Source organism: Battus philenor, unplaced genomic scaffold (assembly GCF_028537555.1).
Source record: "Battus philenor isolate CCGP_79_NKW_IND1 unplaced genomic scaffold, ilBatPhil1.0.hap1 SCAF_28, whole genome shotgun sequence".
NCBI classification, from domain to species: Eukaryota; Metazoa; Arthropoda; class Insecta; order Lepidoptera; family Papilionidae; genus Battus; species Battus philenor.
Genome location: NW_027181691.1, coordinates 6,769,885 through 6,795,773, shown reverse-complemented (window position 1 = coordinate 6,795,773; position 25,889 = coordinate 6,769,885). Strand labels below are relative to the sequence as shown.

Sequence of the window (25,889 nt, the reverse complement as noted above, 5' to 3'; positions counted from 1 at the left end):
TAAAGACTACACTAAAGAAAAAATCATTGCACTATTAGAGATTGAATTCCAGGATTTAAAATAATATCTGTAAACTGCATAAATTTATCAATATGATAAAATGGCAACTAATACTTTAGCTGATGCAGCCACTGCTAATGCAGAGGTTGGTTTATAATGAATAAGAGTGTATAAGTCAATTTAACAAATTTACTCAAATCTGCTTTGCTCATTATAATAAATATATGGATAAAGGACTACTGTGAATACACATACCTGGACGCATTTGTTTGATAGTAAACTCATTGATGAGGTGGTGATTGTGCTCGTTTAAGCTGCAGTGCAATGACACACAATCACTCTGGAATAGGAGGTCCTGAAACACAATTTCAGTCATCAATTTATCTACATATACAAAAACGTTAAAGGTATAAAACCTGCTCAATTATTACTTTCATGTGAAATCATGTAATTAATCAAATTTATTTATTAATTTTGAAATTGATAGTTATTACTTTAACGAAGAAACATGAACTTGCACTACACAATTCACTAATTTTAATCATTAGAGAGTTAACTAAAATCTCTGTTTTACGTTATAGACCTAGGTTTTAACAATTAAAAAATAGGCTTCATCTAAAGACCGCCTGATGCCCAGTCTACTACCATCCCAGTATTCACTGCCGGCGACTTGACTATGTCGTTAATCCACTTTGGTCTATCCACGCCGAGTCTGTGGTTAGAGAAGGCAATGACCGGCATTTGAAGACTTTTCGGCTTTTACAGCCGTGGGTTGCACAAGCGATGTGCCACCGTATTGCTACTTATTGTGAAGAAAGAAAAGAATTAATAATATTTACCTGCAACGTGTAGACCCTCGTAAGCCCGAGCGACTTCTCGATGCCATCGGGCAAGTAGGGGTCGTAGAAGATAACGTTGAAGCCAAAGGCCTTGGCGCGCAACGCCACCGCGGATCCGATGCGGCCCAGCCCCACGATGCCCAGCGTGTCACCGCGGATGCGCGCACAACCTGTCGCCGCCTCGCGCACTTGCTCCGGACCTGAACAATATAATGTCAATAGTTAAAAACCATAACGATTTTATTAAACTAAGACCGACCTGCTAGATAAGTACAACTTCGAGAAAGAGATCATTAGCCGATTAGCCGGCAGTGTTCAAGAAGCTCCAAAACAGATGCTCGTCTAACATATCGCATTGCGAAGATAACGATCTTGGACTAGAATATATTGCCAGTGATGACGTAACATAATCTGAGACGTGATCGTTTACGATAGTCTTTATAAAAAGCCTCAAGGTCACTCAGTGCGCAATGTACAATGTCATGCACGAAATTTTGCTGCATCATCGCATCAGAAATAAAGAGGTCCACAGAAGAACCAAGTCTCCGACGTAGATCGTGGCATTGGGCGTTTGAAGTAGTACGCAAAGGAAGGCGAGCGATAGCACAGGTCGCGGTAAGTCACGGGACGCGGGCAAGTCGGGTCATTATGGGGATCTTTGTAGGAGAAATACGTACACTGCAAGAGTGTGCGTAACAGCTGATGTAAAGATGATGATGTCTTAAAAACCTACCATTAGCCGTTAAAAGCCCAATCGCTCTATTCTATAGAAATATTACAACTTGAAATAAGAAGACAGTATAATGAAAGGTAAAAAAAAACGTAAAGGTGGAAGAAAGTAAAGATCAATTTTATGTATCTTTATATCTTCACATAAAACAAACATTTAAATAATACCTCCGTACCCGTATAGAATTTAAAAACAATTGAATGGGGGGGGGGGAGAACAGTGAAGCCTTGAAGCGCTGATTACAGAAATATTTCAGTGTATACCCGGTAAAAGAACTATCAAAGCAAGTAGAGAACGCAAATAACGAACTAGGTAGAACAAAGAGTATTCAGATAACTCTCCATAAAATATCCGTTGCGCCGGGCGGGGGGCGCGGCATTGTGAGGCCCCAACACAAATACCTGGAGAATATAATGCACTCGAGAAGTTTGTGTACACTGGTTTCTGTCTCGTGCACTTTCTTGTAAATATTTAATTCACTGACAACTATTCCTATTACTATTATAATTTTAACTTTAATTAAGCCACATGCAGCAATTAATCACATTTTTAACTATTCATTATTTTTTACAACTTCTGTAATGAAGGGTTTAATGCCTACAAGGAATTCTCTACCAGTCAAACCAAGCTGTTGCAGAGACACTGGTATGCAGGTGCATAAAATTTATAGAAGAATTATTTCATCACATAATATTACCATGTTACGAATAGGATTACATTATGGTTTAATATATTTAAAATAATGATAGTGTTTTAATGTTAAATTGTTATACTGTTTCATCAATCACACACTGGCTATCAATATAATATTCGACTATCCCTCATAGACAATTTTTTAAAAGACCCACGAAATCATCGCCATTTCTTAAGAAAAAACAAAACAGTAACAAGTTTGAAAAGTTCAGATTGTTATTTAAGATTTGAAAGATAAAGAGGACAAGAACGAATATTAATACCTTGGGCCTAAGGTCCAGAAACTGACAACTTTATAGTGAAAGGACCAAGTATCAAACAAATGCAGGCTAACATTATGCACTTTATAGTTTTTCTTCATTAAGCAATGGAAAGACTACTATTTGATATATTCCCTGGTTCTCTGGCTTTGGCTAAAATTAATGCTTGCAAATTTTTAAATAAATCATAAATTTTGTTATCTTATACAAAATGTTATGTGCGCTTATTTCTATTGTATTTTGGTTAATTTAGGAAGACTTGGAAATCAATCTGTGCGTACGGAACATGGCTTCAATATGAGAAAACGTTAGGTGACTTGTAAGAGTCGTGTGAACACCTCCCATAACCATAACAGCTCTGCCAATATTATATGATTATGAACAACACTATGGACGGCACAAATAATTAAGCAAATAATTTTACAAGCATATGAATAATAAAGTCACCTGTAAATTTCTTCCCTTCTCGCACCATGTTCGCAAGCCAGTACGTCCGCCGGTAGAGGTTCAATATGAGACACATGGTCGTGTCGGCCACTTCCTCCACGCCGTAGCCCGGCACGTTGCATACGGCTATGCCTGGAAACACCGACAAACTAATTAGATAGTCTTGCAATAGCAAATATAAATCATCATGTCATTTGTAAGACGTCCATTGATGGACATAGACTTACAACGAAAGCAGTTGAATACGGCCTTCATCAACTGTTTTACGACGAAGGTCGTAAGTCTATATTGTAGATGGACGTCCTACGATACGGCTGCCGGTCTCTACTCTAGATCCTTAGAACCCAATGGCGCTTAGTGGTCTGCCCACTGTCACTTCAACTTACCAATCCGCTACGCTATGTTTGCTACTTTCGTTCCTCTATGAATTTCCTCATTACCGATTCATAGTCGCAGAGAAATCCCGTGCATAGCCATTCTCTATAGCTCGTTGAGCGACTAAGAGCATATTGTTTCGCTCGATGAGCAAATGTAGCTCGCTGCGTATAAAGAATCAATTTCTATATTGAGTTCGCGTTACACGATAAAGTAAGTGAGTTTGTAAGTCGAGGTCGTAAACTATCCGACACAACCGGAGATCGAGGCTCGGGTAAATTCATTGATTGTTGTGTGTGTTGACTATAAGTTGAATATAAGACTATTCAATATCTACAAGCACGCTGTAATACTAATACTATAATACAAGTTGTGTGAATGACCTAACAAAAGTTTATGGGCGTAAAATATTGCAAAAACAAATTTCCTTTATAAATTTAATTTGTACTGGCCAAATGTATATAAAGAACATTAAGTAATGTGCACTATTCACTACAATGTATTTCAGTAAGTGACGAAACGGATAAAGATAGATAACAAAGAAAGTCTAATTAATGTAATCTACTCGGGGCGTTGCGGCGGTATAATTTTGTAAGACAGTACGGTGTTCACGCCAACGCTGGCACGTTGGCTCCCATCGTTGTTCCAAGGGCATGTTAAATCTACCAAAGGGGATTGATTGCGATACAAGCGCAGGCAGAACTCACCCAGCTCGCCGGCCGCTTTGACATCAATGTTGTCGACGCCGGAGCCGATGCGCACTATGATTCGCAGCGCCTTGAACTTCTCGAGGTCTTCCTTGGTGAGTATGATGGTGTGCCACATGAGCGCGCCGACCGCCTCGTTCAGCACCTTCTCGTGTATCTCGGAGGTGGACTGCGCGTCGCAGAACGCCACCGTCGCTACGTCCTTCAGTATCGGCATCTCCACGGTGCAGTCGCGCCCGTCTAGTAGCGCCACCAGGGGCCTGCGGACACACCCAACCATCGCTTCGTCTTAACCTCTTACTTCAACAATATCGACTTTAATGTATACCGATAGCGATATTATTTCAATATAATATTTGCGACTTCTTATTTAACCTATGTTCCTAATAAAGTCATAAATCAAATATAAGAAAAAAAGAATAAGAAAGATAGAAAAAGAATGTACAGTGGTATTCTAAAAGTGTAAACTCAATCAAAGTAACATCCGTTACAAATGTCTGCCAATATATCTGCTTAGTCTATTTACTGATAGCGTGAAATTCAAATAAAAAAACATTAATTGAAAGCTCTAGTTGCTTTTGATTAATATTAAGGAATTAAAAAAATAATAAAAAACTTAAACTTGGATAAAGTGTGTAATAATTCGTAAATGCTACAAAATTTGTCTTAATATACAGACAGACACATTCTTGATACTCATTCAATCATTGATAAATTTATTTATTGATAGTAGTTTTCTATATAAAATGAATATGGGAGCATAATTTGAGTAGCGCGCTGCGCCACGTGGGCCGTCAATTAAAGCGACATAAGCGGATGTCGTCGAAGCCCTCCAAACGAGGCCGGCAGCCCTCGCGTAAGCCGATTGTGCAACGGCAGGCTCTATGAGCGGAGAGGATGCTTTGCGATCTCAAATCATCGCGTGCGCGTACGGACATACTTTACTGTGTTTACACAAGTTTAGCTCTGTAATAACATTAAACGCATTCCTGCTCACCATTTTACCACGACAATAATATCGGTCTAAGCTGTCTTATAAAAATGTCTCAATATTTTTGAGTCTGTTCAATCTAAAAATGCAGTTCTGAATCACGTTCGTCTAAGCCTACCGCGCCTGTTAATCGATTAAGTTGTTTCTGATTATAAAGTCAAGTTTACAGTGGCCATTTTAAGACAGTTTAAAATTAAACTACTCGCAGCTGAGAGGAGAACGATCCATATCAAATAGCGGCAAACCCTCTCCCAACTGTCTCCGTTCAGCTAAATTAACTCAAGATAAAACAACACATTGTATACAATATACCCCAGCGATACAAATTAGTGTTAACGACAAAAAAACGACTAGGTCGGCAGAGAGTAATTACGATTCAGCGCATTCGTCGTGTGAAACGACTGTCTGTAATCGAAAATTTAGCAAAAATCTAACAAGCTTTCCTATGTTCATACAACAACTTGTAAAGGCGAATAAAAAAAATATCTTGTTTGTATTTAAATATTTTCATCACGCGGATAAAGAAGCGTATCGATATACATTTATTCAAGATATTATTGATTGCATGAAATGTGATTATACTTATGCAACATTGTTGATTGGATCAGTGTTTGATGGCCACGCAATCGAACGGACATCGTTGTGCCATGGAGTTACTAATAACAAGATCGTCCGATTATTATTAGGATAATAATTTAATGAAATTATTATAGAGACTAAATCAATAACGTCTCTATTAACATAAATACTATTGTGTAGGATAAATAATCTATTATATATATAATACCGATTAGAACTTGCAAAGTTGGTATCCCCCAGTATGCCCTCATATTCCCTCCATTATATTTATAATACTTCCTTCGCAATCTAAATTCGAGTATTCGTTTATATCTTGAGATACCAAGAGTTACTCGAACGTATGTACTTAGCAAATAAAGATGACCTCAAATAAAAAATGTGCGTCGAAGCGATATGAACAAATGTAACCATAATTAAAAATTAAATGAATTAATTATAAAATGGCGCATGGTAATGGGCCCTTTTAAGTTGATGGAAACGGTGCGAGTGCGAGGTTCGGGCATTTAATCGTTTAATTAATCATAATAATTACGAGTCGTGGAATGAAAGGACCGAAAAATTGTTGCGCAACAATTTTATTACGTGGCGAGCTTGTAATTAGTGTCGTCGTGTCCGTTCTGGAGCTTTCAGAAAATAAAACACGAGTGCAATTGTAAAAGTCGATATACAACCGCCACGGAAGTAAACAACCAAAAGTAGATACTGTTTATACGATTTAAAAAAACATAACAGCGTATAATTAGCCCCTTATACTAGTTTTTTTGTGTATTCGTCATCTTGTTTTAGGTTGTCTAAGTAACTATTACATCAAATCACTAAACTTTTACACAAATTCGTCATTTAATCTTAACGAACAACTTTATGAATTATTTTTAATAATTTAATCTTTACGAACAACACTGTGCAATGAGAAAATCTGAAAAAGATGCTACAAAGTCAAATACCATATTTAACTCATGATGTATGCTTATGGAATTGTGTTAATTATAGATTCAGCACATAAACCCCGGTCCCTTCGACGCCCTCAAATAATTAGAGAGAAGCCGGCGCGAATAAACTAATAAGTTAAAGTTTCGTCATAGCGGGCAGAATTATTATTATCGCCGTGAAAACTTTCTTCAGTCTGGGACGAGAAAGTAATACGGCGACACGACGCGGAGTTCTCGGAATTTCGACAAACTTTGCCCGCCACTTCGCTTCGGAAAACGGATTTCGAGGGTAAACAAAGGGGGATTTTAAGAGAGAAGTGAAGCCACTCCTAAGTTTGATAGAAAGCAAATAGGATTAGCGACAGAAAAACAACGAGTTGGGTCACACAGGGTTCATTTATTTCGGCGTTATGACTATCATGCGAATAAAACTCACGAGTTGCTATTAACTTCGCCGGGTCGGCCGACTGGCTCAATATCCAGCGTAACTCCTTTTTTAGTTACGTTTGCACGCAAACTTTTGTTTCAATTAAGATTGCTCTTAATGTTACAAATTGGAATGGTTTATTTGTTATAAAGTGTATAACTTAATGCTTTGATTAATATAATTGAAACAAAATTTAACACGTGTCGCTTGATAAACGGCTACCACAAGGGAACCTATCTAGGACAGATTCCATCGTCAAATGGCAAGGCCGTAACAAGCATCATTTCATATATTCTGCTTAAGTTGAAACCAAAAATCCCAGAAAGAATTTACGGCGGGACCGCAATGCAGGTACCGAACGCAATATTTATGAAAATACGAGCCCATAAATCTGGGCGCTGGACGGCGCCACGGCCAGCCAGCCGCCGATACTGAATACTTTACGATGGTGCAACGCTAAAACTTCGTTACGTAACCCTGCTCAAAATTCGTTACGCGCTACATTCGGGGAAAAGTCGACATTTTTTTCTATTGTCTCTCGGCACGCGTCTAGCGAGTCAATATCAAAATGATGTGTTACTCAGTAGTGCAATGTAAATTAGTTTGCCTATAAATTCGAAAAGATTTCTTGATACCATTTCAAACTTTCACATCGCGTAATTTTCTAATATTTCGACCTGTTATAATAATAGCAATATATTAATTTTATTTAACGCTTTTATGTGTCTATCAAAGATTGTTTAAAGCAACAAATGTGTTTTACTCATTTAATTTTTTTGACTTGCAATGATATCGGATGCATTGTCGATTGATACTTGTGCAGTCACTTCAGCTTGGCACAGCACAGACATCTGAGTTTAGATTATGATACCCAAACCCTTAAAGTCATTGTAGTGTGTGTGTAAATTGGTATCACTATACTGACCTAGATTGCAGGGGTCCGTTAGCGATAGGACCCCGCATGCTGTCCATACGCGCTCTCTTTGGCATCATCTTGCGTTTGTCCATTTAAAGCGGCAGAGCCGCTTTAACCGCCGCTCCGCAGCGCGTCACCTGCAACACAAAAACTACGATCTCACAGTGCACAATAAAATTACACCGCCGACAAACAATGAAGAAAATAATAAGTTAAGTGGTAATAATGTGAGGGCCAATTAATACTATTTAATTATTTATTTTACTTTCGATTACTTATCGTGTTGTAATTAACGAAAAGTTATTTTCTATAAATAAAACAGAATGCCGATTGTAAAGCAACGCCCGAATCATTTTGTCTGAGACCAGATATTACAATCTTTAAAACGTAATCATTTGACGCCTCAACTAATGTTTTTCATTTGTTAACTCAGTCGTCATGTAATATGCGGGGAGTTCCTAATGCGGCCTAATAACCAATAAAATTCATCGACTGGTGTAAAGCAAGCGTCGCGCGGGGACTTAGTTTAACGAGCGTTTTTAGACGCGAGTGGACGCCACGCGAGGTTATGATAAAGAACAATCCCAAAGAAAATTAATCGGAATGCAATAATTTAATAGATACGCACGTAGATACATAGACGTAATAACTTCGTTGATGTTAGGAATACCCATGTAACAAAACTGTTCACAAACACAAACATATGTACAGATTATATGTAATGTTCCTTTGTTCGTAAACTACACAATGTTGTAAAAAAAGACGCGGTATGTTATATGTATGTATTATTTTGCAACCATCTCATCCTCGAGGTCAATCGAATATCTGCTATGTCCACCTTTTTAAGGTTTCTACAAATTACTATTATAACTATTCCACTCTAAACATTCCTGGGCAAGCTACAAAGCAAACAGAACAGATGGTCGCTGGGGCTTTAAGGTTCTGAAGTAAGGCCATGTACCGACAGAAGCAGCGTAAGACGTCCATCTACAAAGTGGGCAGACGACGGTATTGTTAAAGAGGACGCTTCATGCATGTCGCTTCCTACCGATCCCAATGCTGATCAATGCGGGAGACCTATATACAGCAGTGGACGGAAAAATGTTGATTGATTTATTTTTATATATTTAAATAACTAGCCTACAACTGTATTGACATATCAAGAAAACTAAACATTAAATTTCTATTTTAAAACGTATCTAAACTATTTTTGGTGAATGTTGCAAATAATATGCTGATTATAATAAAGTTATGCACTTTGCACATTTTGACATTTTGATTTTGACTTTACCATAATGCCATACTCTTGGAACTAACACTAACACGTCTCAAATGAAAGAAGTATATAGACAACATTGCTTCAGTGAAAAGTAATCCGTGGTGTGTGCTGACACCATCGCACAGTCACTGGACGCGCGCAAATAAACACAATGCGAGGAGAACAGTCATAACAGAGCGCGAACGCAAACGCGACCTATGTATAGATCAAACGTCGCGGCGTCGTGTTTACATCGATAGCTTGTCTCAACGACTGTTTACTTATAACTTCACGCGGTTATTCCCTTTGGCAAATGAACGCCTCGTTTATGATATTTGCTGTTACCAGGATGTTATTCATGGTTCATTGATAATAAAAACATTTGCAATCATTTCTGCTGATCCGTTAATTAATGATATTTTACATATTGTTGTCAAAAAATGTAATATTTATTAAATAAACGCGCTTGGTATGCAACTATATTTTTATTTCTTTAAATAACCTATATTAATATTTACAGTAACCAGGCACACGTTGTTGATCCTCGGAGGCGCTAGTATGACGTTTAGTACATCCATACGACAGATTAATCTAATAAAATAACGAACAATATTATTTATCGCCTTCGAAGTAAATTCGTTATTTTATATAATATCACCTCATTGGTAGTCAATAGTCAATAATTTTGTAAGTATAAAATAACTAACAACAAAGTATTAAATATTTTGCAAGTCGAATTACAAATACTGTGCACCTGATTACCCTGTACATATATTTTAATGGACTGACAACTACATAGCAAAACTCTAACCAAGCACGTATTATCGTTCACTAGGTGACTGGTATGCTATGCTATGTTATAAAATGTAAGTTGGACGGTCCTGGTGGTGTTTTATTTAAAATCGACGTTGGACTGAGCAAAATGATAGAAAAAATCACACGCACCCCCTCTACTGGCTACAAACAAACGAAAGCCCGGGGAAATTGAAAACAAGCAGCGCCTGGGGCCGCTCGATTGAACGCTCGCAGCGAAAACAAAGAAACGCGAGCGGACAGCGGACATTTTTTCCGCCGCAAATCGATATTTATTATTTCCGATACGCCGCGCGCTTTTAATTTCATTTTCTCGTCGTCTTGATTTATTACAGACTTTTATTAGTACAAACGCAAACCCGACGTCAGGATATATCGATAGAAAGACTAATTTAAAACATGTAACTAATCAAATTTCACAAATCATATCGGCAGGACTGTAGCAACAACATTCTATAGTGCTAACTGTTATTTTTAACAATTTAATTTGTATTGACCGGAAAGTTTTAGACTAGCGACCACGAGTATGTAAACGCGGCGTGGGTAGGTAGGCCTTCACCCGATGCATCGATGACAGTTAAATTTGCAGGAAATCGTTGGATGCGGGCAATGCAAAATCGTCCATCGTGGCGATGTTTGAGGGAGGCTTACGCCTTAGAGAAGCACCTTTATCCTATGATAGGTTGATAATATACGTCTTAGTTTCCTTCATCGTTAATATATACAGTGGCAATTTTCAATGTTGGTATTTATTTCAAATGAACACATTTTTGCCGTTAAGCTATTGTTCACTTAATCATAACCATTTGAACCAAATGGTCTTTTCCTTGTAAATCTCGGGCCCCTGGTCCGAACTAATGGCAACGTTAAATGTTCGCTACGTATGCGCTGTCTTGGATCGAATCCATAAGAAACAATTTAGCATTTTATAATCACTAGGCTACCATTATCAAACAGTAAATTGTGTTAATTATCAAACTTCAAAATTGTAGTGTAATTTCATATAGAATGGTGCAATTGACAATTTACAAAATGAAATTAGGACTAAATGAATAATCTGACATTGTGTTAAAAGTGTGTTACAATCGACCAGACCATACCTGGTGATGTTGACAAAACTGACACGAAACGTTTTATAAATAAATATATACTTAAGAGCACAGGAAAAATGTCAAGGCTGAATGCGAAGAGCGAGATAGAATTGGAATAGGAATATACGTATCAATAGCGGGCAATCGGCAGTCGGAGGGCAGACGTAACAGCATTACCGACTCCTACGGCGCTCCATCGCAGTGCGACGTCGACGCCGGTAATCTTGTTTGCTGCCAATTTTAGGTCACTTTTCGTTTTCAAATCTTGGTCTTGAGAAGAATCAATATTATGTATTTAAGTAAGCAAGTTCTTCTTTTACAAAACAAAAATTAAAATATGTGCAAAGCCTAGCTAAAAAGGTTTTTTTAACTACTTGTACTATCATTTAATTAGTCTTCGGTAGTACTAGTATTAATGAATGCGAATGAAGCTATGCAAATTTAACAAAGAATAAGTAATATTTGACTTTTTTCCTACGCGTCTATCTTCTATAATACGGTTAAAATCATCACAACCGTAAATATCGGTGTCAAACTAGGTCTCGTAGTATAAACTGTTGAACGATTGAATTATCCATATCACTTACACGCGACTACATATCATAATAATTTTTAATATTGCATTTATTAAGTTTACTTACTAAACAGTCAAAAAGAATTCGATACGTCATTTATAAATATCATTATTATCATTATTGTTATAATCAGGCTATAAAATGCATGAATTATAATAGCGAAACGAATTATAGGTCATTAAGCATAATTCATCCTTGTAACAAAAACCAACACGTTCAACATTATTATTAAAAGCTTGATATGTCCATCTCATCGATGTGCAAAGAATTACTACATCTTTTTTGTTGATTGTAGGATAAACTGATTTCATTTAATGATTACATTGTAATGAAACCGGTATTTTGCAATCAGTCGATACTCATTAGACGATTTTCTATAATTATGATATGCTATAAATTTGTTGTATGTGATATTTCGAATCTAGAAACGTTTACTGTTAAACAATCATTTAATATTAACTATATTTTAAAATTTCTGTTGTCCGAATAAATGTTAACAAGATGAAGTGTACTCTCGTGTGATTGATACAAATAGAAACTTTTGTACATGCGTCAAGTAAACAATTGTAGAACCAAATGACGTTAATAGTGTATTTGCATCGCGACACGCGAGGCAATTGGACGGCGGCGGCGAGACAATAATTTGGCCATGACGAGGTCGTGCTTTAACACAATTGCCATTGCACGATCACAGCACAGTTAACACTAAAATATATCTAATAGATTTGACAAACAAGTTAGGCTTTCCTCTCCGCTGCATCTGTACCGCATCTATTACAACAATACGCACTAATGCTACCTGGACCGTCTATACAATACTATAACGTCAAATAAATCAATGGTTAGGTCATAGTCTTATTTCTCGATAATGTATCAATAGTATCAAGAGGAATTTTCTGAGATACGCTGAACGTTGAAACATTAGTAAAAAATTTGTTAAGACCGTTGTTGTCAAAATAAAAAGAAATTCAAGTCGGCGAGTCCGTAAAATATCATTAACCTTTAAATTGTTTTCGTCAAGAAAATTCTTTTGTTCAAAAAAAATGTGATAATTTTCACTGTGGTTATTATTCAATATTCTAGATTTGTTATATGTTTTTAGCACATAGCTGATATAGATTTAGCTTTGATGTATTTGTTTTGAAAGAGCCGTGTTATGCTACGTGTGTACGGTCGTAGATGGGTTGGGGGTAAAGTTGTAAGATGACAAGTCCGGCGCGGCGGTGAGTTACGGCACAAAGTGGTGGTACAACAGCGCTCCAGCCAGCGGCGGTGGCGGCAGCTTGGAAGCCTTCCAAACGGGGCAGCGCTTGAGCGTGCATAAATAAATGTGACATAAAACGCGACTCCGCGTCACGCGAGAATAAATCGGCGCGAACATTTTCCGGACATTAATATACGAGCGGTTAATTCATGTGCTCCCGAATGCACGGCTTTTTACGGAACCGCAGTTCCGTTAAACTAGTTTTGAAATATACAAAAAATTTATACCAGTATGTGTTTTGTACTTATTGTACAGTGTTATTGTGGAATAATTATATTTATTTCAGGTTTTCTATTATATTAAACTTTACACCTCTTTTGAAGGGATGTTTATAACATTTATATTTAAAATTAAAATAAAAAAAAAATAATCATGCACCGATTTCTATCGAGATCAACAGGCAGCTGTTTCGCCTTAATGTTATGTTCGACAATCTTTTACAATTTGAGGTAAATTGTATAACGCGTGTCGACCTCATAAATATAACATTTTAAACAAATCGTAAAGTAATATTACGTTCCATTTGCTATTTTTAAGCCATTGTCAATAAGCGATTTGACATTCAGAGGTTGGTTGTCGATTCAAATCGGGAGCGCAGTGAATATCGATTGATAGCAATTGTCAGTAGGTTACAGCCACGTAACAACAGTCACCGATTGACTTCTTGACTTTGTAAATATGTAAATATATACATATAAGACAACATTTACACTAGTGATTTATTGTTTTAGAAAGAATTGTTTTCATTTCACATAGTTAATTTATGTAACTTGACTTATACAATAAGTAGCACATACTAGTAACTACGGAGTTTTTATAAAAGGACATGACCGTTACGTGTTTTTAGGTCTTGAAATCGAAGAAGAGAATAATTACTCACCATTGGACGATATTTTCGCTGGCAACGGCGTTTCATCGCGATAACTAAAAATGATGCATCGCTACGCGCTGTGGTATTATTTGGATCGTAAAATTGGAAGTGGTCGTTAGCGGGCGCACTAAAAGTAAAAACTTAGCGGTCCACAGTAACAATGGGATAGCGAGATAACGCGGCTCCGCGCAGTGAAATATTGGCTCAAGTGCAAAAGAATAAGACAAAGTTGGCAAACTTCGAGATATCGCCAAGCGCGGCTCTTGCTTTGTCTAGCGAATTGGTTTATTTATTGTGCAGATAGTGAAGTGACGACAGGATGAGAAATTTGAAAACGTAAAATAAAATTCTTTATAGGAATTTGAAGATGTACCACTTCAGAACATAAATGAAGTAGCGTCAGTCAACTGATATAGTTATTCCTGTATTAAGTACATGGGAATAATCTCTTGTGATCTTTTTCAAAAACGATTCGCATGTGCTTTTGTTCCTGGCTTATTTTTTCTCTATATTCTTCACCGGGAAATTTTTAAACTTGGTAAATCTAGGTGATTCGAAGTCAATTCGCAAAAACATAATGAGCTACATGCGTCTCAAAAAACTTTTTCATTGAGCCGATGTGTCATGGAAGTGTTAGTAGTAAATAAATTACAAAATTTAAATGACTATTAATAAAATATGAAAGTAAAAGAAAAAAAAAGTTAAAATACAGTATTTAGTAACGAAATATGTTATCTTGTAAATCAAATATCATCCAAGAATGGAATTCATTAAAATCACTTTCATTAATAGACTGCATACTACAAACATTAGAAAGAGAATAAATTCATAATAAAACTCGACCAAGCTAATGTTTTAGATTTTATACGCATCATCGTTGAAACTCTTTTCGTTTAGAAAAATGGAGTGGTAGTACTTTACTACTACTACTAGTTTTATTTACGGACGAAGAACTAAAATAAGTAAGTTGTGAATAGAAAGCGGTATTACTGTAGTTAAAACATATTACATACATATATACATTAAATACATTAAAAGGTATTTACGGATACCATTCATTTAAAAAACGCCGAACCCGGCATTGTTAGCAGCCTAACCGATTGTTGCAGACAGACACGGCTTGCAACCGATCCTGTAGCCCTGCAAATCTATTGCACACGCGGCATACAATCAATGTAGAATGGATTAACGCATTGATAATTACCTATATTTGCGAATCAATTGTATATATCTAAATGTATTCGTTATTTATAAGAACCTTGTTGAAGTCATTGAACGCACATCGGTTCCAACCGGTCCCGCTTTGGTTTTATTTATTTAAGAGGTCTATGTCTAATAGTGGACGTCCTACGGCTGGAATTATGATATTCATTTATCATTCAAGTGGTTCGTTTAACATCGGAAATAACCTCTAGAATTTATATACAACTATTTCATTAACAAATAGGTGAATATACAGTAATCTTTTCGTTATAAATATTGCATCAATATTAATATGACACTTAAAAGCAAGATTAATGTTTCATTACGCTAGACAAGTAATATTCAAATGTAAACGTCTGCATGGCACGTTGCAAAAATATCCAAACGGTCTATATTAATCTCGACGCACGCGCATGAGTTGTCGCCCACTTCTTTATCTATTTATACGAGTAAAACCATTTTATGGCCGTGCCGGAATTACGTTGATATGTTCTTAAAATCAAGTTTACCGAGACAAAATTATAAACATTTCTTTTAATATAGTTATGACATAATATTTTCGAGCAAACGATTAACATTGTTGTATAGATTTCGATCCGCGTATTCGTTTCACCACGATATATCTAGAGCAATAAGGCATGGAGACTTCAAATTTAGTAAGATTCTTCCTTTCAATGTCAAAAGATCGATCACGACGAACAAATTTTACGAAATTCTACCCGCTAAGAGGAGATTGATGACAAGCTCATGAAAAATGTATACTTTAAAACTATAACTCTTATAAGAATAAAATGAAAATATTTTAATTCATAAAAGTGATCTACTTATAACATGCAAGGCGTCCGTCCCCAGTAACATAATCGCTTTAGGCAATTTAAGAATCCGAGTTTAAATGTAGCAACATTATACGATTAGCAGCTATCGCAGGTACGAACCAGCTTCGTGATAATAACGAAATTACTGCAAAGCATCATTTTATGGTTAGATTGGTATTAATGAAGGCTAAAATTCCGTTTCGCATCCCGCTGTAAATACAGGACATCCACGTGCTGTCGCGAGCCGCGAAGCGTCGGCCAGAATTTTCGTCAGGTTACGCAAATGCACTGAATGAGCCATTATCGGCAATTGTATACAATTACAGTGCCGTCGGACGACGCTAATGATACGCTTGCATAATGCTCGTACAAAACAAAATAATGTTAACAAAGAATAAATTACAACTACTTGAAAAATGAGCAAGAATAAAGTAATTGCTAAAAAATTTAAATCTAAACAAGTTAAACCTGTTGACTAATCTAGCCAATAAAAAATTTCAATACATATAATACTCCTAACAAGTTTGTTCACATAACTGATTATCGTTAAATATTTTCTTCGTTTATTTTTTATTCAACGCCTACTCCGACAGCACATATATGGCTCCTTATGTTTTTTTATTTTATTTAAATAAATGATAAAAATCAAACACTTTTAACAACAAAGTTGGAAAACTTGTTTAGGACGCGAAAATATAGAGAACCAGGTACATGCCCACACTGTTATTGGAAGTATATTAACACCTTTATATGGGTTAATTACGCACAAGTAACGGAGTTCGCAGAATCAATAGAACAGACGGACTGCGGCGTGCTGTTATCTATAAGTGTCAAGGACTCGAGTTATGCATTATTTCATGAAACCGATACTTGAGTTATGTGTCGCACAACTTTATTTAATAACAGTATTTCCTTGAACAAGATAACATTTTTAAAAAAAATGTAATTATTAATTGATTTCAGCGTTTTAAAAATAAATAAGAACTACTGAAAAAGAAATTACATATTTTGACGTCTCTTACATTATATATTTGTTGTCCCTCAAAGCTTTCCTGGTTAAGCATTATTCCTTTTTTTAGTATTAACAAAGTCAATGTAGAGACAATGGAGAGCAATAACAATATGAAATAATATTTTCCAAGCTCATATTGGCTTAGACTACTTTGTCATTATGGCGATCTTTGGGGAAGGCTTGTGTCTATCGGGTGAAGTAAAGATAACAATGATGGGGTTTCAATAAATTATTATTAGTTATTAGCAGAAACTAAATAACGAACAATTAAAAACGTCACATCAACGAGAAAAGTATATTTTAATTATTAACACACACACACACTCGACGGGGTCATGGATTACACTTTCTCCTACTTTCGCAATATTATCTATGTGACCTAGTTAATATAAAGATGTATACACGCTTGAGTTGCATACTCATCAGATATTGTTGTAGGTTATTGAAATATATATTACATTGAAATGTTACAATGTAAATACTGTGTTGTTGGTATTGTTAAAAAATCTTGATAATTTTTATCTACAGGCACCATTATCACAGCGAATAAGGTTCTAGAGGTTTTTATTTTTCAAAAAAACTTTTTGGAAGAAACATGAAACAAAAATGTTGTTTTTTATTGTATATAATTTCATAATTCGCATAACAGTATGACAAAGCATTTTTTTATGTAGTACGTAAGTTACGTACGATGTTACCAAGCATATACACGGGTTTGCCTGTGAGATTCAATCGTTGTACCAAAAGATCTTGACAACACCAGGCGCTCGGCCGGTATATTTAAGAAATAATATCGGCACGACTTATGAAAAAAGGTGAAATGGTTCAAAAGCCAGCGGGAGGAAATAATAAAAAAAATAATTAAGAATATTTAAACCCCTTAGCAAAGTTAATGGTAATTTAAGTAGTAATTAGAGGGAGAGGTTGAATGCCACTGTCATGCACTCGGTGCAAATCACATAACCTGAAGCGTTATGAATTAAGTTGTATGTTCACTATCAAAAAATATCTATTTATTGGAATGTAACATTAAAAAGTTGTAACATATAAAACACTACATATAGACTTATCAGTCGCGAAAATTTCTTGCAGCTACAGTATTTAAATAGATGAATTTCATTCTTATATTTTATTATAATGTATGAAGTACTCAAAAATGGTAACATTTAGTTACACACTTTATATTAATTTATGTATGAAAATAATAATTACATTAAAATTACCTAATTATAGAGACAACACGATTAAAATAATAATATTAAAATTATTAGTAACAAATAAAATAAGTAAAACCGGAAATAATGAAGCATTAAAAATGTAATTATGACATAAAGTTCAATCAAGTTCGCACTTGTTTCAAAGATAAAAGACCTAAAAATTAAATGAATAATTAATTACAAAATAAATACTACCGATATTTCTGAAAAATAACATTTATTATGTTTGAAGAACATTCAGATGATAGTCGAAAATGAGCCATTTCACGTGCGATAAATAGTTTATATTAAACTCCTAGAAGATAAATATATAATTATATATATTATATTAAGAAACGACACGAGCAGAGGAGTGACCTGAGTACAGAGTATAAGATAAATATATAGACGAAGTATAGAAGGTACATATTTAATGTAACCATAGCTGTGAATTCATTTCCCCGTTGAATTGGTATGAAGAATGTCATCGCTTCAATCGTTGGTTATTATTTAAATTACCATGTTTTAATATTACTTACAAGAAATCGGTATGCATTACGTACTAGAGCAATAGGACTCGCTTTATTAATAATAAACCGTACACTGCCGACCTGATGCTAAAATTAACGGAGACTACATAAAATTACGGATATGAACACGTTTATATCTTTTTATCTCCACAAAATAAGAATTAGTGAAGATTATTCGCATGAATATATATTTTCAGTTATCTTTATTTGTTCGAATCGAATGTTTTAATAAAAATATACCACTGAACAAGTAAAAGAATACTAGCGCAACGGAAACTTCGTTGATAAAAAAAGAAAATGTAAGACATTGCGTTGTCAGAAACGAAGAGTGGTTTTTGCATCTTTATACAATTAGTTTTGGCCAACATCCGAAATATCTTTGTCTGCACGTAGATGTGTTTTTAATGAGCAGTCGGGTGCTGAAATATCGCGCAACCGGTCGGCAGCGAAAAGCACTTGTTCAATGCAACGCACATTGATTAACGAATGAACAGTATACTCAACTAAATTTATACAAGTTATATATATTTTTTACTGTAACTTCATTCAACATTCATAGTAATCATCGTTATGTTGGCCGATAGACGTCGGCCGTTGCGAAACAATATAGATTCTTCCAAAAGTCTCCACCGTGAGCGTTCTTCCGCTGGCTGCATTCAGCAACTTTGCGCCTTCACCTTGACTATGTCCACCGTCCACCTATTAGAGGGCCTACCCACGCCGCGTATATATCGTAATTCTACTACTACACGTGGTCGTTACTCGAGAACCTTTACGCCCTAACGGCCATCGGTCGTTTAACTCCAAATAGTACAGTAAAGGTTTAGGATCAAGAAAATATATAATAATAAATGCATTTTTGCTAAATATTTATAAGTAATATTACTTAAATTCCAACTGTTACGAAAACTACATCGTTCTTATAAGAATAAAAGCCTTATTTACCAATAAAGACTTACCAAAATAACCCCATTATGATTTCTAGTTCCTCTTATGACATTTTTGTCGTATTTACGTCACAATTTGGTATCTCCTCCGTTTATAGAGAAAAAAAACAAGCAACATACACAGAGTGCACTCGGACACGGCCTAATACCTCCACCCAGCGTGTTGTAATGTAAACAACTCATCGCAATACGACAACCTTTAATGTTGCCATGTGGAAAAAAACTGTGGAATATTAACTAATGAACACATTTGCGGTCAGACGTTACGATAATAATCGTGCAACCAACCGGTCAGCCGCAGTATCTGAACACACCGAACCTTAGTTAATCTGCCAAAAGCACATTTTTATTTATGCATCTGTCTAGTTATAAAACATTATAAAATCCGAAAGTATCTATCGATACAATAATGTACGTATCTATTAGAAAAAATATCTACACGTTTGCATTCTGTCTCCAGACAGTCTGCTCAGTATGGGCTAATCGAGTTTGGATTCGGATCCATCCTCGGCTCGCCTGTAGTCCACGCTGCCTTCCAAGCAGCATATACACAACATCAACACTACACAGCTCTACTTGGGTGGAGCGGTTTAATATGTGCGAACGTCATCGCACAACTGGAATGCGTCTGTCCAGCTTCTGTTTTATTTTTAAGTTCACGGAACCTTCCGCTCCGTGAACTCAGTTCCGATAAAGCCCCCCGGCTAATAGCATCAATTTCAACCGAAACTAAACGAGCAGACGTCTGCATTCTGCTATGACCGATTACGAACGACATACTAAGTTGCATAGCAATATACTTATCTTAAAACAAATTAGTTTTGGTTACACAATTGAAAACTAAAGTACGGCTGAGCCTATTTTTAGGAATTTGTTTTTTTTTTTATATTCATCTGGTATAAGTATTAAAATACGATATTGTTATTTATTAAAAAAATATTAAAACCCAAAAAACATCAGTTTAAACGGTGTAAAAACAGTAACTCGATTCTTTTTATTGAGTGTTAGGTTGAACGAGGTTCGCCGTGTTAACTAGTAAATATACTTTCAACTAAAGCATATCCCACGCATTACACAAACCAAAAAACTAATCATCTAGTATTTCCTCGACCTTCCTCACTCGTAGACTAGGGGCCGTACTTGTGCCGCGAGGCCATAAACCGATCTCGGTCGAAAAGCCCAAACGCGCTACACGCCCTACATTTAGCCCCATAAAGTTCAAGGGTACAGAGTCGTGAATAATAACTTTCTTGTACGTGTTGTTCTTTAGCTAGCTTGGCATTAATTGGGTAATTTACAAAAACGAAATAAAGCTTACCCCCTTGTGAGACAGCGGTCACAAAAAACTTTTACATACTTGTTCTTATTTAAATATTACAACTACATTTACTTCATTATTGATTATTTTATTGAGCCACGGCATTGTGCAGGCAATTCCATTTGGTAACAGTTTCTCTTCAGACATTTTTTTCTATGTACACAACTAATGACAATGTTACTGCTTCGAACGAAAGCGCGTTTATATTTTGAACTTGCACTGGTTCTGCGTGCTGGACATTAAATGGGTCAAGTGAGGGGCTTCAAACAATCGACCTCTGTATCTGTACGACTACCGGGAACGGAAAAGTGTGTAAGGAGTCCCATGACCACGATTATTTTGAGATCTTACGACTGAGAAGTCAAGTAGCCGTTGGAACAGCGGGGAACCGAACTCACCAGCGCTGCTCTTGTGACGTAGTCAGGCCGCGATCACCGCTCCATCGGCGCACCGGCATTGACTTGTCGCTCGCGTCGGCGCCACCACGGACGCGCGCTCGGGACCCGCACTGTCGCACTGCACTAGCCCGCGCACCGTACACACCGCACCCGCACTGCAACCGCAACGCACCCGCTCCGCCGCCGGCACGCACCCCACGGATGCCGCGATCCCCTAACAATTATTCACTCAGCACTACTTCGCACTTTACACCTGAAACAAATGAAATACAATGTCAGACTGAGTACAATTTGTCTCCGACTGTCTAAGTACATAACAACTCAAAGAACTTTATCTTAGGATGTGAAAACCTAGCCCAGTCATTTATATGTCACTTATATACGTATACATATATCGTATATATATATCGTCGGTAATATTGATGGCTAAGACCTGGATATCTAACTTGTGACACGTCTATATACATATTTATAATACAATATAACCACAGGTCAATATAATTTATCTTATTAAGTTACAAAAAAACAACTTCGACAAAAAATTGTAACAAATCAAAAGGTACGACATGGATCAGTATTTATTTTCATAATGAAATAACTTTATTTTAAATATTATTGCTCGGTTACGTGTGCGCAATGTCAGTCAGAGGTCGGTTGATTCTTTGTAACTATTGCGGTGCAGGGAAAACTTTCTGGCATAGTGCCACGGGGAAAACTTTTCACTGAAAGTAGAAAAGTTATTTTACTTTTTTCATAGACTGTATTACTTTACGGAAGCAACCTCAGTTGAATTTATTTAAAAACCAAATATACATAATATATGTTTAAGATTTCTTATTATAAAAAATACCGAATAAGGTAAGCGTGTTAAGATAATACATAGATAAACTCTATTGTATGTTTTGTATTATAATATAATATTAAAGTATAAAAGTAGGCAGAAAAACAATCTGAGTGAAAGAGCGCAAATCCAAATAAATAAAAATAATATAAATAAATACCAATTTTATATAATATCTAAAGGCAGTCCAATATCGACACAGAGTCCTATAATAACACATTTTTTTAAATCTTTAAGATAAAAGCTCATAAAAAGAATTAAGCGACAAAAATTGGTCATTGTAATGTCGACTCATTTTGCCAACTCTTAATTTATTAATTGCTAAATAGGTTATTAATCATTTTCACTCTACATCCAACACATTTAGAGGGCCACGGTGGCAATGTTTATAACAAGAAATATTGCATGCGCTTTACGAGCTCTGTCTGCAGAATGTTTTTATCGGCCGGCGGCGGAGAGTTATTTTACGGTTCATAAAGGATAGTCGGCGTGCGACAGTGTAGACTTTATAGCCGACGCTGTCTAAATTCTTCTAGTAAGTGCGTCTGCTGCGAACTCCCGGTATCACCTGCCTCCATGTAACGTTTGAGTCGTCTTTTGTGAATATGCGTCGAGATGAATACCACCTCATCACGATCAAGTCAGCCGATAAATGTTCACTGCAAGGTCTCCCCCGAAAGTTCGTCACAATGAACGGTCTTGTACCGCCCGCATGTAGCTACTTCCCGTGATCTATGCCGTCATATATGAATACCTGCAAGCGTCTATATACAGTGCAACAATTGAAAGAGAGCCGTAGCTAAAACAATTACTGGGCATTTTGAACTAATTCTAATAAATAGGATCTACCGTGTATTATCATTAGCACCTTGTAAATTTATTATTTTAGTCCTTCATGCTACCGCGATTAAAATTAAATCTAAATAGTGTTAAAATGTATGTGATTAGCGTCTACAAAATCTCTCGTTCCACGCAAGTCTATCGACTTGCGAGGCGTCGCAAAAACTGGTCCATTAATGCAAATATATTCAAAACGTCCCATTACAACCTAGCGTGCGCTTCTAACTTGCTATCTTCATAACCTCCATTGCAAACAATAAAGTTTAAAATGTCGCCGAATGAAATAACGTATGATATATGTATGCCATTTATGTAAATACTTGCACTCAAATTTATTGCTTCAATGTTCTTTGCTTAATCTAAAAAGCCTCAATACCGCACGGTGAAAAGATCACCTCTTCATGTGACGGACACTATTGACATCCAAAATAATGTTAAATCATTTAAAATTACGGCTTTCTGAATATACTGTTGAAATTATTTTTTACCTAACATTTATGCGTTATGCTGATAAACGTATCACGTTTTATAAAAATTCATTCCGACAGACAATTAGTAAATAAATAACATTCATAAAAAATTGTCACATCACTACCACATTATCAGTAAAAGAATAAATTACTTTATACTTTTACAAAAATCTTCGTTGTACGTCTCATCAGTTACGCAAGAGGCAGCAGAAAAATCCTTCTATAGCCTAATGATTTTTTAATTGTTAATAATAAAGCTCGAGAATGAACTGCTTCAATGACTGTGGTATAACATTTGTGAACTATCAAACTTAAAGTCAAGAGACCTGTACGACTGCTATAAATCTGTCGCAAACGTTACGCTTTGTTGCAATGCTCAAGTAACTGCTGCATTGTCTCTTTAAGTCCCAGGTCTGCTACGTCCTGCTGCACTAGCGACGCAGAACAAAAGTTTTAAGCCGAGCATGAAATTTTCGATGTACGTTGGAGCTTCAGCAGTGATGATGCAGTTCCTGAGACAAAATCTTGTCTCTATGTCAGTCAATCCGCGCGGGAAAGCCGTTCATTATACAATTTAAAATCAGTTGTCGGCTAAAGCCGAGGCGGCTAATAGACTATCTCACTAAGTCAACTGTGCTGGGACAGAGTGGGGATTAGAGAAGAAAATTTTTGTTCATATAAAAAGGTTTTACGGCATTGCTTTTTTGAAAATGTTCAGTTATTTGTTAATAATGAAGTACTCATTATTAAGTAAACATAATTAGCGTTCGGAACGTCTCACACGTATTTATTGGAATATTTTTGTATAACGAAATCTACTTCCAGTTGAAAACTAAATACATGCTATACACGAGTATGTGACGTTTCATTTATCATGTCTATAAAAGTCATTTTATTTCTAACATAAAATCAAAATTAAACCAAAAACATAAGATTATTTAAGAGCAGTCAAAGTTTTGGCATTACCGATTTGAGTTCAAAATGACTCTTAAATAAAAACATTACGTAAGTAGGAACGTCACCGGATACGAAATAAAAAAATAATACGCAACATCGTATTTGCCTGGTGTAATAACTTTAGTAAAATCACAACGAGTATAGAATGATATGCTGTCATAACAATCTATGAAATAAATTTAAAATTTAAATTGCGAACCTCCGATAGCGCCTGCATGAACAAAAAATCAAAGAATAAAACCAAATAAAATGATTCCAAATGTTTATTACGTACCACATACAGCGGCCGTTGAATAATCTCTTATTTAATGAAACAGCGTGAAGTATTTCCGAGAATTCGCCCACATTTAGGTTGTCGGTTCGCCCGCACGTTTCGTTAATTAATTGCAACGTGGATATAAGAACCGAATGAAACGCCGAAAACATCAAACTTTACTATATAGGACATAGAAAATTTCAAACAAACACATGTACCCGTTTTTACACCTTTTCTAATGTACAAAAGTCTGTAGTCATTGCAATATGATGTTGTTTATTATTTAACTTTTTATAACTATTAATTACAATAAACTATTAATCAATAATTATAAAACGATATTGAATATATTGGAATCTTATCGTCTTGTTATTGTCAATTACTTGTATGGAAGAAATGAAATCTAGAAACTTTTAACGTAAACTTTACCTAAATCCGGCTGTCGCTCGAGAAATCTTTAGAGTATATATTTGTATGTCTTATATATACATATATGGTATTTAGAAATATACTTCATTAATTGCACACAGTCAAAGTAGCCGCGTATAGCATAGTAGCCGGTACTTCGTAACCGCGCTGTGAGTGTATCAGATATCTCTTCAGTAAATGTTCCGCAGCGCCGCATTTAACCCACATAAACTCTCCCTTACCTACCTCAAACAAAGTCAGACGGTCTCTTTAATGTATTAAGTCGAGTTTTTTTTTTAGAGGCAGGGAGTAGCAAGTTGTTAGAACAAAGGCGAGGCGGCGCGGCCTGCAAGCGGGGCTCCGGGAGAAACTTTTAATTGAAAGGGCCATTGATCGCATCCGGCGGGCGAGTCGAGAGGGCGCGAGGGCGGCGGCGCGGGGCGCGCGACCGCAGCACTGTACGCGCTGATTACTTTGCTTGTCGGATGGATTAAACTGTTTCATTTCAAAGAAATTGTACAGATCCCAAGTTTAGGAGCACGTGCAAAGATTTCGCAACTTAATTCCTACTTGTCTGAAATCTTTTCAACTTATTTCCTCGTAATTTATATGTGTAACACGTAACAAAGCAAGAAGTTTATGTGAAAAGAATAACATGCTTTTTGTGAAGTAATTAAGAACTTTTATAATATATTTACACTTTTTTAAACATATGTAAAATATGAAAATTAAAAATCTATGACAAACATTTCGACACCATTTGCTTTTTACTCAAACGTTACCTTATCGATTCCTCACATGTGTTTGTACGCATTAAAATAATAAAGTTAAATGATAGTTACTCTGCAAGTAATTACTAATGGAGTGTATATTTGGAGAAACTAATTGTGGGTACATAGCTTATAAAAGCGAACGTTAGTGCCGCGGGACACG

The 25,889-nt window shown here is 36.0% G+C and overlaps 1 protein-coding gene across 1 annotated transcript in view; it reads right to left on the bottom strand.

Annotated features, from left to right (window-relative positions):
* CtBP (C-terminal binding protein) overlaps positions 1 to 25,889 on the bottom strand; it is a 99,879-nt gene that overhangs the window by 3,529 nt on the left and 70,461 nt on the right. Inside the window, exons 3-8 of the mRNA XM_068769341.1 lie at positions 21,185 to 21,437; positions 7,903 to 8,030; positions 4,052 to 4,311; positions 2,970 to 3,101; positions 840 to 1,039; positions 256 to 355 (exon numbers count right to left, since the gene is read on the bottom strand). Coding sequence (XP_068625442.1) covers positions 256 to 355; positions 840 to 1,039; positions 2,970 to 3,101; positions 4,052 to 4,311; positions 7,903 to 7,985 — 775 coding nt within the window. The 5' untranslated portion in view covers positions 7,986 to 8,030; positions 21,185 to 21,437. The remainder of the gene's footprint in view (positions 1 to 255; positions 356 to 839; positions 1,040 to 2,969; positions 3,102 to 4,051; positions 4,312 to 7,902; positions 8,031 to 21,184; positions 21,438 to 25,889) is intronic.